This window comes from Callorhinchus milii, unplaced genomic scaffold (assembly GCF_018977255.1).
Source record: "Callorhinchus milii isolate IMCB2004 unplaced genomic scaffold, IMCB_Cmil_1.0 Scaffold9, whole genome shotgun sequence".
NCBI lineage: Eukaryota > Metazoa > Chordata > Chondrichthyes > Chimaeriformes > Callorhinchidae > Callorhinchus > Callorhinchus milii.
Window position 1 is genome coordinate 11,953,490 of NW_024704750.1, and position 15,760 is coordinate 11,969,249.

General features: G+C 35.7%; 1 protein-coding gene across 1 annotated transcript in view; it reads left to right on the forward strand.

Annotated features, from left to right (window-relative positions):
- scfd1 (sec1 family domain containing 1) overlaps positions 1-15,760 on the forward strand; it is a 46,116-nt gene that overhangs the window by 11,144 nt on the left and 19,212 nt on the right. Inside the window, exons 11-19 of the mRNA XM_042337886.1 lie at positions 1,048-1,187; positions 2,473-2,563; positions 2,980-3,053; positions 3,968-4,049; positions 7,171-7,267; positions 9,847-9,917; positions 13,647-13,726; positions 14,498-14,560; positions 15,169-15,244. Of these exons, the coding sequence (XP_042193820.1) occupies positions 1,048-1,187; positions 2,473-2,563; positions 2,980-3,053; positions 3,968-4,049; positions 7,171-7,267; positions 9,847-9,917; positions 13,647-13,726; positions 14,498-14,560; positions 15,169-15,244 (774 nt within the window). The remainder of the gene's footprint in view (positions 1-1,047; positions 1,188-2,472; positions 2,564-2,979; positions 3,054-3,967; positions 4,050-7,170; positions 7,268-9,846; positions 9,918-13,646; positions 13,727-14,497; positions 14,561-15,168; positions 15,245-15,760) is intronic.

Sequence of the window (15,760 nt, forward strand, 5' to 3'; positions counted from 1 at the left end):
TGACTAATACTGCATTTGCCAAAATTAAACTTTTTTTTGTCATGTCAAAGATCACATTTTCCACATTCAGAACATTTCAAAATATATTTAAGTCCCAACTTGCACAAACTTGAACTCAAGCAAACAACCAGGAGAATATATGCTATTCAGACTCATCTGGAACATCACCATGTATCTAGATGATCCCTAACGATCAGCCATAAAAGCATACTTTAAGGACTGTCATGAACTGAAAACCCACTACAAATAATTTACCACGAGCACATTTCAAAGTTTTGTACTCAAATTTTATACTTTCCTCAAAGACAAAATTATATTTTTAGCTCACAGAAAAATCTGAAATTTCTTTGTGGAGATAACTCAAACCTCTGGCACCCTTCTGAAATCAACAACTTAATGTCAATTTTTTTATAATAATAATAGCATTTGATGTGATGCTTTATCATGTCTTTGAAACGTCTCAAAGCACTTCACAGAATACGCTGTAAAGTGAATTTACTGTGTATCTTGTGGGCGAAACACGGCAGCCAATTACGCACAGCGGTGTCCCACGAACAATCGTGGAGTGAGTGATCAAATTATTAATAATTTTTTCTTCAGCGTGGTTTGCAAACCTTTGTTTTCGGCACTCAGGATAAAAATGGAGTTTACATTTCCTATTTAGACATCTTGTATGTACTAACTGATGAGAATTTTTTTTCATAAGGTTTACAGAAAGCCTGAGTTTCCATTACACACTTTACAGTATATTCTGTGAAGTGCTTTGAGATGACTCAATGATGTGATAAGGCATTATATCAAATCCGAGAATTATTATTGTTATTCTACCAGATAAAATCACGTATGTCATTTGTTGTTGTTATAAATATCCTCACTGTTGTTGCACATCATCAGAGTCCCATGTAAGTCACCTGGAGTAAGATAATTAATATTATTGCGGAACAAAGTATATTGAAAATATTAAATTCTCCATCAAGATGGGACTACATCAAGTTAAAGTATTTGCCTTTATTAGCCTATCTTGTAATACTTGCAGTTTTCTTTCAGGATTTCCTTTTGAATAGGGTCAACCTAGAAGAAACCCCAGGACAGGAAACATCTCCTGCAGGAGCACGACCAAAGAAAAAGAATAAGAAAACCTATGACTTGACGGGTGCTGATCATTTTTGGCAAAGACACAAAGGCAGGTAATTAAACATTGGTATTGAATTTTTTATTAGTGATGTTAACACTCGTAAGAAGTATCAGAAGAAAGGTTTATGTAGCAGACATTATATTTTAAATCTTCAATTGATGCAAATATCAGCTCAAAGAGAAGTATTCTCTTAATATTTACTGATATTTTTCTGGTCAAAATGTTGTAAACGTAATCTTTAAGAGTCTATTTGTGTGTGAGATTCTGTTACACAGAAGAGTTGTGGTATCACTCTGATTATTTTATTTATAAGCTGGTCAGTTTTATTTGAATGAAATATGTAAGGTATAACTGAATTTCATCCCAAATAGTTGTCTGAACTGCTGAATGTACATTTAACTGGAAATAATACCATTTAAAGTACACATTTATCTTAGCTACTTTGATGAATCATATTACCAATTCAGAGAATCCCGTGTTCTATTCACAATCAACGTCCTTTTTGTAATTTACGTACTGTATTTTGGTTTTCAATCACATTGCAAAAGTGACTTTGAGAGATTACTTGGGTATTTATTATTTTTACAATTTGTATCTTTTGATTTCATTATAATAATTTCATTGTAATAATAATACTTGTATTCGATACAGCACCTTTTGCATCAGGTGGATGCCTCAAAGCGCTTGACAAAGTGCAGTCGTCATATTTTTTGTAAGCAAGATCTGCATACAACAATGTTAATTATATGCAGTCTTCATATATTTCAGTTTCAGGAGAGGGACAAGAGATGTTTTTCTTTTGTGGTTGGTACCTATATATAAACAATATTTTTTTTAATCATTGTAATTTGTCCACTGATTCTTGCTTCCTTCACATCTCTAATATATTGTGAAATCTATTCCCCTCTTTTAGGTCACCCTGGGTTAAGGTGCCATTTGTGGGTGTTTTGTGGGTGTTTCACCCACAAAATATACAGTCAATTCACTTTACAGTAAATTCTGTGAAGCGCTTTGAAATGTCTCGAAGACATGATAAAGTGCTATATCAAATGCAAGGATTATTATTATTACTTACCAGATAAGAGCAGCCTCACCTGTCTTTGACACTACTGTTTGGAGATGTGAAATAGTAGCCTGATAGCAGTTTGTCTTCTGAATTTTACTTTCATGCATACAGGGAAGTGACTATCCTCCATTACATTACTGAATTTTGAATGCTTTATTTGGAGAGTTGTGGATGTTGTCCACATCTTTGCTAGTCGATGTACTTTTAATTTGAATATCAGACATAAAATCTCAATTTATATTATGAATCCCTGATCTCTTCTGGTTTGCAGTCCTTTTCCAGAGGTAGCGGAGTCAGTCCAGCAAGAACTAGATTCTTATAGGACACAAGAAGATGAAGTCAAACATTTGAAAAGTATCATGGTAAGTAGGAATTTCAAAGCGAATACACTTCATTTTGCTTAGAAAGCACAGGATAGGGTCTTCTGAGTAATCCACTAAAACTGCATAATCATCCAGCAGGAGGCAGGAATGTCTAAATGTAACCAAATTGGTGTTATCCATTTGAGTGTCAGAGACAGCTCTCAGACTGAAATCTGCAGCCTTTTTCTTTTCTGAAAGAAAGTCAGTTGCGGTAACTGACTTATTTCAAAGTGTTCAAACTTTGGCAAATTCTTAAATTGAATCTTAATTTGAAAAGTCCCTCTGTATACAGGTTCTTTTAAGAACTATAGAAAACTTCCCAAATGAAGACTGAATTTACACACTCTGAAATGCAAGGAAAATAGTTAGTCTGGAATGTTTTCCCCTTGAAATAAGATCTGTGACTTGCTTTACAGGGGCTAGAGGGAGAGGATGAAGGTGCTATTAGCATGCTTTCTGACAACACTGCCAAACTAACGTCTGCAGTCAGGTGAGCAATACCCAAAAGAGATATAAGTTAATAATTTGCAAGTAACATTTTTATTCATACGTAAATGTTTTTTATTTACTGAAATTTTGTTGATCATAGTGACAGATTATAATTGTTTGTATCTGTGCAACGCTCCCCATTACTGCATTGAAGTATCATGGTGGTGGGGGGTGGGCGGCCAGGCTGTCGGTGTATATGGGCAATGGTCAGGAGCTGAGGAGGAACAGATTATACAATTTCTGTATATGGGGAATAATTGGACTGCAAGTAATTAAGTTTTCACTGGACAAAACAATTTTATTTTATCCTATCTTCAGAGAATAGGTGATCATTATTAATACGTGTGTTAATACAGTCTCAGATAACTTGGACAAGGAATATATTTGTTTGGTTACTCATGTCTAAATTATCTTTGTTATGAACAGAGTGGTTTCTTCCATGGCTGGAAAGGAACAGGAATTAAATTGGGTTCCTTTTATAAATACAAAGATTGTGATGAGGCATTTGACATTTATTTTTGCTGAAAATTTCTCCTGTGAATTTTCCCATATACTGTGGAAGCGAATTTAAAATTCTCAACTCATCCTCTTTGATCTTCTTTCTGATTCCAATTGTAAATTGAGAAAATTATCTTTGAGTTTAATTTGTGTCAGTACTCTTAATACCAAGACAGACCAATTTAGCAAATTCAGTTTGTCTCTTTGCACATTATTTTATTCAATACTGAATTCGTAATCTTTTTGTGAGCTCTTCTTGAAGTAACCTATAATCCAGTGCATTCCAGATGATCAAATATATAAAATCTGTGCCATAAAATTTTAAATATTACATCTGCATAAAACATTGAAGCCACGAATGGGCTTTTTTTTAAGTGAAATTTACTGAGGCCATTTTGTTTATTTGTCTCTTTAAAGCTCTCTCCCTGAACTGCTTCAGAAAAAGAGGCTCATTGATCTCCATACAAATGTTGCAACTGCTGTCTTAGAACACATCAAGGTATGATATTTAATGACTCTGTTATTCCCTAGAAGCGATACCATGTGGTCAGACCTTCAGCCTTTCTGCCCCCACCCTATGGAACTCCATCCCACATTCCTTTTGCCTTGCTCCCTCCATTGCCTCCTTCAAAGCGCATCTCAAAGCCCTCTTCAACCGAGCCTTCGGCCACCTTCCTGCCCTCCCCGATCCCGACTTCCAGCTCGGGTCCAAATCCCTGACTATCCAGTGTGTTGGGTTGTCCTCCTGACCTGAAAGGCGCTTTACAAATGTAATTTTGTATTGTATTGCATCTCAGGAAGCCTATTTTTCATTCATTTTGACCTTGCACCAAAACAAAATGGGGGTGTTTATTCAACACAGCACACACTGATGCTCCAGCTAGGAACGGACAAAACTCAGTTTTCAGCTGATGGATCTACTAGCTGGTGGCCAACTTTTGACCAACAAAATAATCATAGAAATTACAAAATACCATAGATTTTGCCATTAACCAAGAAATATTCAATCAAGAGACATTTATTTTGTTGGTTAGCCAAAGAGGTTGGCCACCAATGCGCTAGGTAATTTTTTTAAAAATGATTGATGTAAGTGCAGTCTTGGATTACACACACTATCTGCTTTCCCTATAGCCTAGGACCATTTGCTTTATCTTTGGCAAAGAAAACAAGAAATAAATCTTAACGCTTAGGAACCCTTTTAGAAAATCTAGTGTCTTTCAAAGTAACTATTTTCGCCCGCAAAATATACAGTCAATTCACTTCACAATATATTCTGTGAATCGCTTTGAAACATGTCGACATGATGAGGCGCTGTATCAAAAACACAGATTATTATTATTGACGCTGAAAACAAATAGCAGCATGAGAATCTGAGGAAAAAATAACCATTTACCCAAAGTGCCTTATGGCATAGAATTATTTCACAGTGACATTTTGTTGAACAAACTTATCATTTCAGTTTTTTCTTCAACCATCATTTTCTGTCATCATTTTGACTCACAATGTATCATAATTCCATGGATGCTGGCAACACTTCAGTACTAATCCAAATGGCCATTCTTTACATATGAACCTCGGATACTACGCATTACAGCAAATGAAGAGGCCATCTGGTGCATTGAGCCTAAAGAGGTGCTAGGCATTTTAATCCCACTATAAGGCTGCCTGCCTGTAGCAGTTGCCATTAGCAATTTCTATAGAAAGATCACAGTTTCTTGAGTGAGTTTGCCCATCGTGGTCAGATTGTTTGGGGAGAAAAAGGAAAAACAAATTAGCTAGGGAGGAATCTCTTAGTCTGCACTGTAGCTGAGAAGTAGCACCTATAGAAAAGTCTGCAAGCAGCATTGCGATAACAGAGTACGGAGAAGAGGCAAAAAAAAATTGGGTGAAAATATTGAAGCAAAATACAACTTATTTTAAAGAGGAACGGAGGGAAATACGTCTGTTTAAAATTCGCTTAACTCATTTTTCCTATTGGTTCAGTGGGCTACAAAGCATGGTACTGAGAAATGGACTTGGACATTCTTGGGCTCGATTGCAGAGTTAGCTGTTCTCAGATGTGGTTGTGGTGCAAACATAACCGTTGACTTTGATCCTCTCGACTAGGCTGGGTGTCAGTCAATTGTTTCACACCATTTGCCACAAGGTGATCCTAACTTGAAAATGCACTCACATGCATAAGATTGGGTTTGGCTGTAATATGTCACTACTTCAACTTGCTACTAACATTCACTGCCTAGGGTCACGTGTGTGAATGTGTGATACTATAAGAATTAGGAGCAGGAGTAGGCCATTCAGCCCCCGAGCCTGCCCCGCCATTTGATAAGATCATGGCTGATCTTCAGACCTAACTAATTACCTGCCCTATCTCCATATCCCCTAATCCCTCTATTTTTTAAAAATCTATCAGTCTCAGTCTTGAAGATGTTCAAGGACTGAGCATCTACAGCCTTCTGGGGTAGTGAATTCCATAAACACAGACTGCCACAGTCTTTTGAGTTACACTGAGCGTGAATCACTGCAGACGCTCAGAGAAACACAGTGATCTCCTGAGTTTTCCTGATGAGCACTTGTTTCTTTATGCAAGTGATCTATTAGTACATTTTGTCTCATACTGGTTGCTTCTCTTTGTATCAGTTATTTTCACTGTTCTAATTTATAATCCTCTCTGCTGCTAGAAATCAGATAGATGGATAGATAGATGTATGTATGTTGTGCTGATGACCTTGTATGAGCACTCTCTTCAACCTTATGGTTTGTCAAAGGGGAACTGGACAGAGCATTTGGTTGGAACACTGTGTCCTGTTTTATTTCTGTTACCTACGTTGCCAGCACTAACTGATGGATCAGAGGTTCCTTTGCCAGCAATAAACGTCTTGAGTGAAGAGTTTGGATGGACACTGAGCTGAGTTGGAATTGAACTAGAGTCCACAGTACAAAACTGCATAGGTATTGGCAGTCTTCTTCAGAGAAACCACAGGAATACTTGGAAAACTAATATTATACTGGAAATGCTGCTTTCCTGAGTTGGAATCTAGAAGTATCATAAGGTGGAGTGTGGGGTATTGTGTATCTCATCAGAATGCAATGCTTTTGGTGAAAATCCAGAATTTAAAAAAAATTATAACAAGAGGCAAGTTTCTGGCTGCAAACATTCCACACAGCGGTTTTCATTATCTATGTTTCCAGATGTTTGATGCAATGTTTTTGTTTTTCCTGCTGTTTTTTTCCGATATTTTGCTGCAGACTTCAGCACATAATCACCTTTGTTACTCTGTGACTCGCATTGACACCAATTTTCTGTAATGGACAAATGTTACCAATGAAAGCTGCTGCTATGTTCTATAAAGCATCATTGACGGTAATAGTGGCATCTTAATTGTAATTACTTATCGTACAGTCAGTTTTCTACAAAAACATGTTTATTTTCCTTATCAAACCATCCTAAAAGGAACATAGAAAAACAGGAACAGGACGAGACCATTACGGCCATCGAAACTGATCCACCACTTTATTAAATCTTATCAGATATTTTAATCCGAAACCCAACCTTTTCATCACACCCTTTTACACCACATTAATTGTAATAATTCACATTAATAAGGTAGTTCTCCTTGCAGACTCGCAAACTAGATGTTTACTTTGAATATGAAGAAAAGCTGATGAGCAAATCCACACTCGACAAATCCCTACTGGATATGATCTCGGATCCTGATGGTAATTATTGCATTTAAAAACTAACTTTGAATGCACAGGTGAAGATTTACGGTATGAAGATTATTGAATTTTAGAAGTATTATAATAACTGGTAGCTTCAATAATAAAATATATCATCCGGTTCAGCTGGTAGCACTCTTGTCTCTCAGTCAGAAGGTTGCGGGCGTATGTCTCACAACAGAATCTTGAACTCACAATCTAGGCTGACACTCTTTATTTGGTTAACTGAGTGTCTGACACACATGGAAACAACAACAAGATTACATTTGTATAGCGCCTTTCACGTCGGGTGGACATCCCAAGGCGCTGGAAATCCATCACCATGCTTAAGAATATCCAAACCAGTCAGAAATCCATGTGATTATGACACCTACAAATGGAAATTTCCCTGTTGCTGGAATACGCACTCTCCCTGAGGGACGCACCCTGCTTAACTAATTTCGGAGCATAAGGTACAGATTGGCGAAAGCCCTGGTTAGGTTTCTCCTAGCCAGCTAGCAATCCATGCGATAAAATTGGTCATTCATTTATTTGCTGTTAGTACGACAAGGCTATGTGCAAATTGGCTGCTGCATTCACCTACAAAATAGATGGTCACTACACATTAGAGTAAACCAAAGGGCACTGTATGGAGTAAGAAAGATTATTACTATTAAAATGACTTCCAACTCATTGAGAGGTAAATGCATAGATTATCAATTTTATGTCACATTTATATAAGTAGTATGTGTATGTGTTTTTTTCACTAAAAAGACATTGAATGCTTTTTTTTCATCCCGATAAAACATTCTGGGTTCTGACCTGAGCTTCAGCCACTACTCCTGCTCACTGGAACCTTTCGGCACTGCCTTTAGCTTTTTAATGGCCTTTTTATGTTGCGGCTCACATACTTCAGATGCATCCTGACCAAAGCACTGTACAGCTTCAGCATGATTTCTGAATTGTTGAGCTACACTTATTCGATTATTTAACCTAGTATCCTATTTCACAGAATCATAGAAATTTACAGAAATCTACACCAACTCTCAGAGAAAGCTGCAAGTTTAATCCCGCTGCCTTGCCCAAAACCCTTCAAGCCTCTAACTTTCAAATATCTGTCTACTTTCCTCTTGAAACCCACATTTCATTAGTTTATTGCCTACATACACTATTTAGATATGGGGGAGAAATGCGTTAACATCTGTGTCTAATTCAGGAAGTGTCATCACATCCATAGATCAAAGTGCCTTTTTAAAAAGTGCATAATTTTATATTAAATAGAATAACAATGACCTTCATTTGAAATCCCCACTTAACATATGATAAGATATCTTAAGATAAGCACTTCACAGCCAGATCAAATGTTGAGCAAGGGAGAGGTGACATAGAGCAAAGAAAGAGCCCTGAGGTTTGTTCTTTGCTAAGGTTCCTGTTAACAACATTTCAAATACGTCTCAGTTGCTTCTTCAAATAATTTTTTGATATGACTTCTCAGATTTCTCTTGAACTTGCTATCTTATATAAGGGCACCCCCAGTCCATTATTCCAATGAGTGGCAGTCCTCAAAACCTAAGCCTTTTTCTTGAATGTGACTTATTGTTGATTTCCAGCATTGCTGTTTTTATTTTCGATTTCCAGCCTTGAAATTTTTTTTTCTCATTTCTTGGAAAATGATGAATAGCTGGAATGGTCTTCTAATTCTAATTGATGATGCGTCACTGGAATTTGTGCCTGGCTATATGGGAAGTCTTGAACATATTGTAGAAAACAGATTTGGGCAATTACAATTCTGCTGCATAGTCAAATCCATATCCATGTAAACCTGATGAATTTCTGGCAGTGTATCCTATATTTATTCTCCATTGTATTTAAATTGTCTCCTGTCTTCATTTTGCCCCTTACATATTCCATGTTGACATAGTGATCCCACTCTGGGATGATGAATGTTTATTTGAGAAATTTTACATTGGATTTGGGGAGTCAGAATAGGAAAAAAAGATGGTGCAGGAGCTACCTACAGATATGTTACAAATCTGATCTATTTGCCAGTGACCGGGCTATATGACCATTGCTTTTCAGCGATGGGTCAATTTGTTGCATTTGTAATAATCTTTGCATTTCTTACAGTGTTTTCACATCTGAAGGATGTTTCAAAAGTGCAGTGACTATTTTGTAGACAAACACAGCTGCCAGTTTGAGTACCGAAATTCCCCACAAACAGCCATTAAGTCAGTGATCAATTTGTTTTGGGGTTCTTTCATATTAGAATATGAACCATCTTTTGAACACTTGTACATCGTGGATTTTTAAAGAATGGAATTCCGTTTTCTTTGAAAGTGTAGTTTTACGGGGTCCCATAGCATAATGGTTAGCGCGCTCACCTCGCAAGCGAGAGGAGCCAGGTTCAATTCCAGGGTGGGGTGAAACCTTGGCAAGTTTCCTTTTGATTAGTTGCATCGAGCAGAATTTCTGGTGAACAAAAAAATTGAAACAAAAGCAAAAAAAAAGAAATGCTGAGCTAGCTCTACTTAAAGAATTTTTGAAAATTCTTTAAAAAAATAACTACCGAGCTTCAAAATGTTTTGCTTTTCTTTCTACAGGAGGTACCCCTGAGGATAAAATGAGGTTGTTTATTATCTACTACATCAGTTCACCACAGCCACCTTCAGAAGTAAGTTTTGTTTGACCACTTGATCATTGAAAGCTTATTGATGTACATTATTCACATCACTTAAGAAAGATTAGTTCCTGCTATTTCTGAAATTTAAAATGAAGATTGTAAGACAACAATTCAACAGTATTTTACTGATTCAAAAAGCCCTAGATATTAACAGCATTACAGAAATGGGAGAAGGGGGGCAAATGTAAAACTTCTCTCCGCTGAAGCTATGTGATAAATATTCTTGCAAACTACTTCTGTGGCAAAATAACACAAAATAAGGGAAATTACATATTTAAGTCCCTTAACATGCTGTCAAAACGTCTGAAAGCCTTCACATAATTTAGTGTAGTATAGTGACTATTTTGTAGACAAATTGATTTTAACTAGTGATACTAAATTTTAATGCAGCTATTACTTAAAGCTACTTTACTGTACTACAGAACTTATTCTTTAACCACATTTAGGCAAATAGAAATGCATCATTCTTAATGTGTAATCCTCCATGTGCCAGACTCGCCTATATTATGAACTGGGGAAAATTGGAGTGATGTAGCCTCTTAAGATTAAAGTAGAAGCAAGCACTCCTTTGATCTACAAAATGTCATGATGACATTCATTAATTGTTCTAAAAAGTTTTCAAAAATGATTACTTCTATGATAAATGAATTGAAGCACAAGCACAATGGTGTATTTTTTTTGCTACAAGAGGCAGGCTATTTTTAATTTGTTTTAGAGCTGCACTTTGGTTGATCCGATTATTTATGCTGTTTTTTAAAAAATAAAATTCAGCTCTGTTATGTGATCATTTTTCCCCTTTTGGTCCAATTATACTCACCATATTAATAAAAATAAATTATAGTAATAGAGAAGTATTTTTTTTTAACCACAAAAATTTACTGCTTCATATATCTGGCATTGATGTTCTTAAGTCTTGACTTTAATGTCAGTCAATGTATTCATTTGTTGTGTTACCTCAGAGCAGAATCATGACTGATGAGTGAAGCATTTTCACTCAAGTCAGAGATACAGATGATTTAAATCAAAAGTAGCATCTACTGGAGCTTAATAATTCCATAAAAATATTGGCAAATTTAACACTGTTGAGAACTGGAAATGATTCAGTACATATTTTTGTTAAATTTTCCGTTGGAGTGTTCAAATTGAAAAAATATTTTTAAGTTCTTTTAGTTCTTTTATCTAACATTATTGACAGTTGAACATTTTTTTAAAACCAAAAATACATTTATATAGATATTTTTAAGACCAAACAAATGCTGTATGCTGTGCGTGGGTACATTGGAAACCATAAATTACTGGTAGAATTGCTGATGTATTTTATTCAGAATTTTTTTTTGCAGTGTCAACGTGTGACGGTTGCCTGCTAAGTTGAACACTTGACTCACAAAAAAAAAAGTTTGAGTATGAGGGTTACCTCTTACCTCTTGCTTCACTTTAGGGTAATATTATTTACTTTTAAGATTGGCCACAAAGTACTACAACAACAACAACTTGCATTTATATAGTGCCCTTCACGTGGGTTAGTGTCACAGAACTATAGAAATTAATGCAGCATCCTATGTATGTATGAATGGATGTACCAATGTACCAATTCAGTGGGATGGAAAACGTTCAAACTTCAGCGAGAGTTAGTCCATCTATAAATGAATTATGGAGCGATGGTATTGCATGGAGAATTGCGTCACTTACATTAGCCTTGCAGTTGAAGGTAATTTGGGTGCCTGGTCTTCAGTTCCACTATCCTTTCCTCTTGCAAACCTCTGTGAACAGGCTTAACATTTTGAGTTTTCATAAATGAATTAGAAGAAATTGGAAATGCACTGATGCGGGCTAAATAAAGATGAGAATAAAAAGTGGTGTCACAAATTTATGGGTCAGTTGAGAAGGGATTAAAGGATTAAATCAAAAATGAGAACATCATGTATTACTGTATTATAGAACTTAAAAAGATTTTTGCAGCGCTTGTTTGATTGTTGCTTGATGAGGTTAATTTAGCACACATAAACATGAAATTATAAAGTAGGAAATCTTTCAAAGTTTTTAAATTCTGTGATAATTGAACTATGATAAAATGGCTTTGTGCAATTGGAGTCTTTTCTGATCGTATTTGCAGTAATCAAACTGTCACTGTATTACGAACCATTGAGCAAGCACAACTAATTTCAGTTTGATGCCAGGATCAGCAGGTCTAGTAACGGTTGGTTTGGTTCATTCCATGTGAAAATGCTGAGCTCCCTATGGTGTACAATGTATTTCTGATGCAAGTTTTACGACATATTCCTGAGGTGGCAGCTTGGTTAGCCTGTGTTCAGCCCTTTCGAAGATAGTAAGATTTTTTCTATGGTATGAACTAATACTACACCCAATATTACAGATGGTGTCTAGCCAGTGCCTTATAGAGTAGTATCTTTACAAATTGTATTCTGTTCCTCGGAGTTTGTTACTGCAGCCAAAAAATGATTGGGTGGTTTGTACTGATTACTTTAGTGATGATTTTACATTTTATTCACCTCGGATCATACAATTTTGTTAATTGTACGTTAAAAAAAATTCTTTCCATATTACTTTCAGTCAGTCTGTGTCATTTTTGCATTGCAACAAACTGCCATCAACTTTCCTGTGTTCTGGTCATCTAAACACATCTTGCTGCAAAATATAATGTAATGCAAGTCTAATGAGATACATGGAGTTCTGTGCTTTGCATTGATGCTAGACTCAAGCAAGTTAGTGGCAATCATTGTAATGAACTGCTGCATTTTTTTTGTGAGCCCACCATAATTATTCTGAAAATCCTCAATTCATATTATACTGGATCTGAATAACCTGATATTCATCTCAGTACAATTACTGACCCAAATTATACCCAATTTTTCGAGCATTTAAAATGAGCTTTGATTGCAAGATGTTATTGTCCTGAATTTCCTTCCAACTCAAATCTATAACAAAAAGAGTTTAAAAATGTAGTCCAACCAAGCAGATTATTTGCTCTACAAACACCACTGTTTTATGGTAACTGAAATTATTACCAGACCCAGCTAAAACGTGGTTGAATTGGATTTTACCAGGATCAAAAAGAAAAGCAACATAAAAAACAAGTTTCATCCATCACATTCAAAAAATATGACGAGATATAGTCATTGATGCTATAGATTAAATTATAATGTATCTGCGTAGTTAATCGAGTCAATTTGGTACAAAAGTCCTGCCTGGCAAATTATGCCTGTATGATTTAGTATTGGCACATCATCATCATCGTCATCGTCATATTTTCATTTAGTTGTCCCAATTACTCATACCATTTGGATACAATTCTTCTATTCATTCTTAAAGGCCACCAGTAAAGCAAATCATTGTATCTGCTTACATAGAAACATTTTGTAAATCGGCTTTTTAGATGTTTGGTTGAAGGACAGTGCCATGCAACAGTATGCACAACTAATCTGTCGATTTGGACTGACATTTGTTTGTCTTGAATGTTTTAGTTGAAGAAAAAGTTGCTCATTTTCTACACATATAAGTTCCTCCATTTCATGGTTTCTTAATTTAACCTTTTCAAATAAAATCAGGTTTCTTCAGCATAATTCAATAAGGCACACCAAAACAAGCTGAAACGTTTAGACTTTTTTTTCCTGAAGCCAGCTGCATACAGTTTTCAATTCCACAGTTCCTTGCAGTTTTTTTTCTCTTCATTCTAAATAGAATTTTTTTACGTATCAACAGGTTGACCTAGAGCAATACAAGAAAGCTTTGACTGATGCTGGATGCAACTTGGCTCCTTTGAATTACATCAAACGATGGAAGTAAGAAATGTCCAACACTATAGTTTTAATGTTGAGGACATACAGTTAGTGTGACACATATGGAAGATCCAGAACTATGAGTCATCAGAGCAAAATTAAAATTTATCCCTCAATTTGAGTTATTAATAATAAAAAATGACCAACGAAAAAGAACTGCTGATGTGTTCAAAATAAGAGTACAGCGAAGGCAGTATTACTAAAAAAAAATGTACCAACAATGTTTCTGAATGATTTCTCCCTGAAACGGGATGGAAGCAATCCCTATATTTGTATATGTAATTTAGATTTCCTTCAAAGTAGGAGGAAGAGTACTACAGTGAATGCAGCAATGTACCATTCCATTCTGCCAAGTAAGATAAGAATGCATTCACACAATCTTCTAACCTGAGATCTTTGGAAAAACATCCAGCTTCTGAAACTTACTTCTAACAATCAATAAAGTACAATTTGAAGTCCACAAATGTAGTCTCCTAATGGAGGTAAATGGAAATCTGAAATCTCCGAATACTGCAGCAAAAATGCTGTGAAATTCTCTCTCCATGATCAGAAGCAAACAAGAATTCCAAAAATTGGAATCATGAGGGTCCAAAACGACTTGAATGTGAATTTGTCTGTTTCTTCTTATGCTCTGAAATCATTTCAGGGTACAGTTAACCTATTTTGATTAAAAATGCAGTCCATGTGTCAACTCTATGGAATGAAAGAGAAATGTTTTCCAACCTCAAATTTTTCTTCAAGAATTTTAATCTTACATTTGTCTTTACTTACCAGAGCATTTACCAAAATGGCATCAGCTCCAACAAACTTTGGAGGCAGTGGAGTGAAACCAATAAGGTATGTGATGTTGAAAAATATTAACTCGGGTAAGGTTTAACTGATGGATTTGGAAGGTGAGTCAAAAGTCACTGGTGTACAGACTTATTTGTCTGTTAATGTGCAAATTACCGCTTAATTGGATCAAACTAATTTACTTAAAATCGTACCTGTTTTCTTCTAAGAGTCTTATTTTCAGAATTGTGGCCTGTGTTATAAAATGGTCCAAAGTGGAAAATGAACTCTGTTTGGATAACTGCTGCGGAAGATTTCTTCATTCCTTTCAGAATCTAAAGCAGCAAGATAAATATCCAGCAGCAGGAATGTTCGTCCTGCAAAGAGTTCTGTAGGAACAACTTTTGATAGCATAATTGAAAGCAGCTCTAGTATTATAATAGGTCTTTTGTTTGGTGCTAATCACTTGGAGGAAAAGAAGCTGTTATTTTTTTTCAAAATATTCCTTAGCTGACAAGAATTGTAGTATTGGTATTTTCAGATGCAGAGGACTTCAATGAACTCCTCTGTTCTGAGAAAAGCTACAAATAACTTAATGTATTTGCTTGTCCAGAAACATTTTGATTGGCAAATTCAAGAAGAATGAGCACATTATAGTATTCTCTCTTTTTCAGCCTGCTTTCACGTGTAATGAATACCGGATCACAATTTGTGATGGAAGGAGTAAAGAATTTGGTATTAAAGCAGCAGGTCAGTATGGATATCTAATTTAAAACAGTTTGTTAATCTTTGTCTCAGCAAAAACGTACATGCTAGCGCAAGTCACCTTGAACAACAAAATAGTGAGGGATAACTTTTTAAAAGAAAAAATGCTGCACAATGTTATAGTTACAGAATAGGCATCATTAAATCACGCAAATTCTGCTGTAGTTATTGGTTCCTGTTGACACACTGATTGCTTTAGGAATGCAAAGTTACAAAACCTGTGGAATTATGTTGATGCCCAGGTTGGGGACTGCTTGTGCAATAGTATGAAAGGTGATGCAGATCCAGAAACCTTGCACAAGGCATATGATATAATATTTATCCAATATTTATGCATATGCTACGAAACATTTGGTATAAGCAGGTTCCAAATCAGGAGACTTCTGTCTATCCAAGCAGATTCCTTGTCTATTTATTGAATGGAACAAGTCCCAGCTGAATTACTTTGGACCTCGGTTACGCTAGGTTAGTTTCATTGAACGTAGTAAATTTGAATACCAT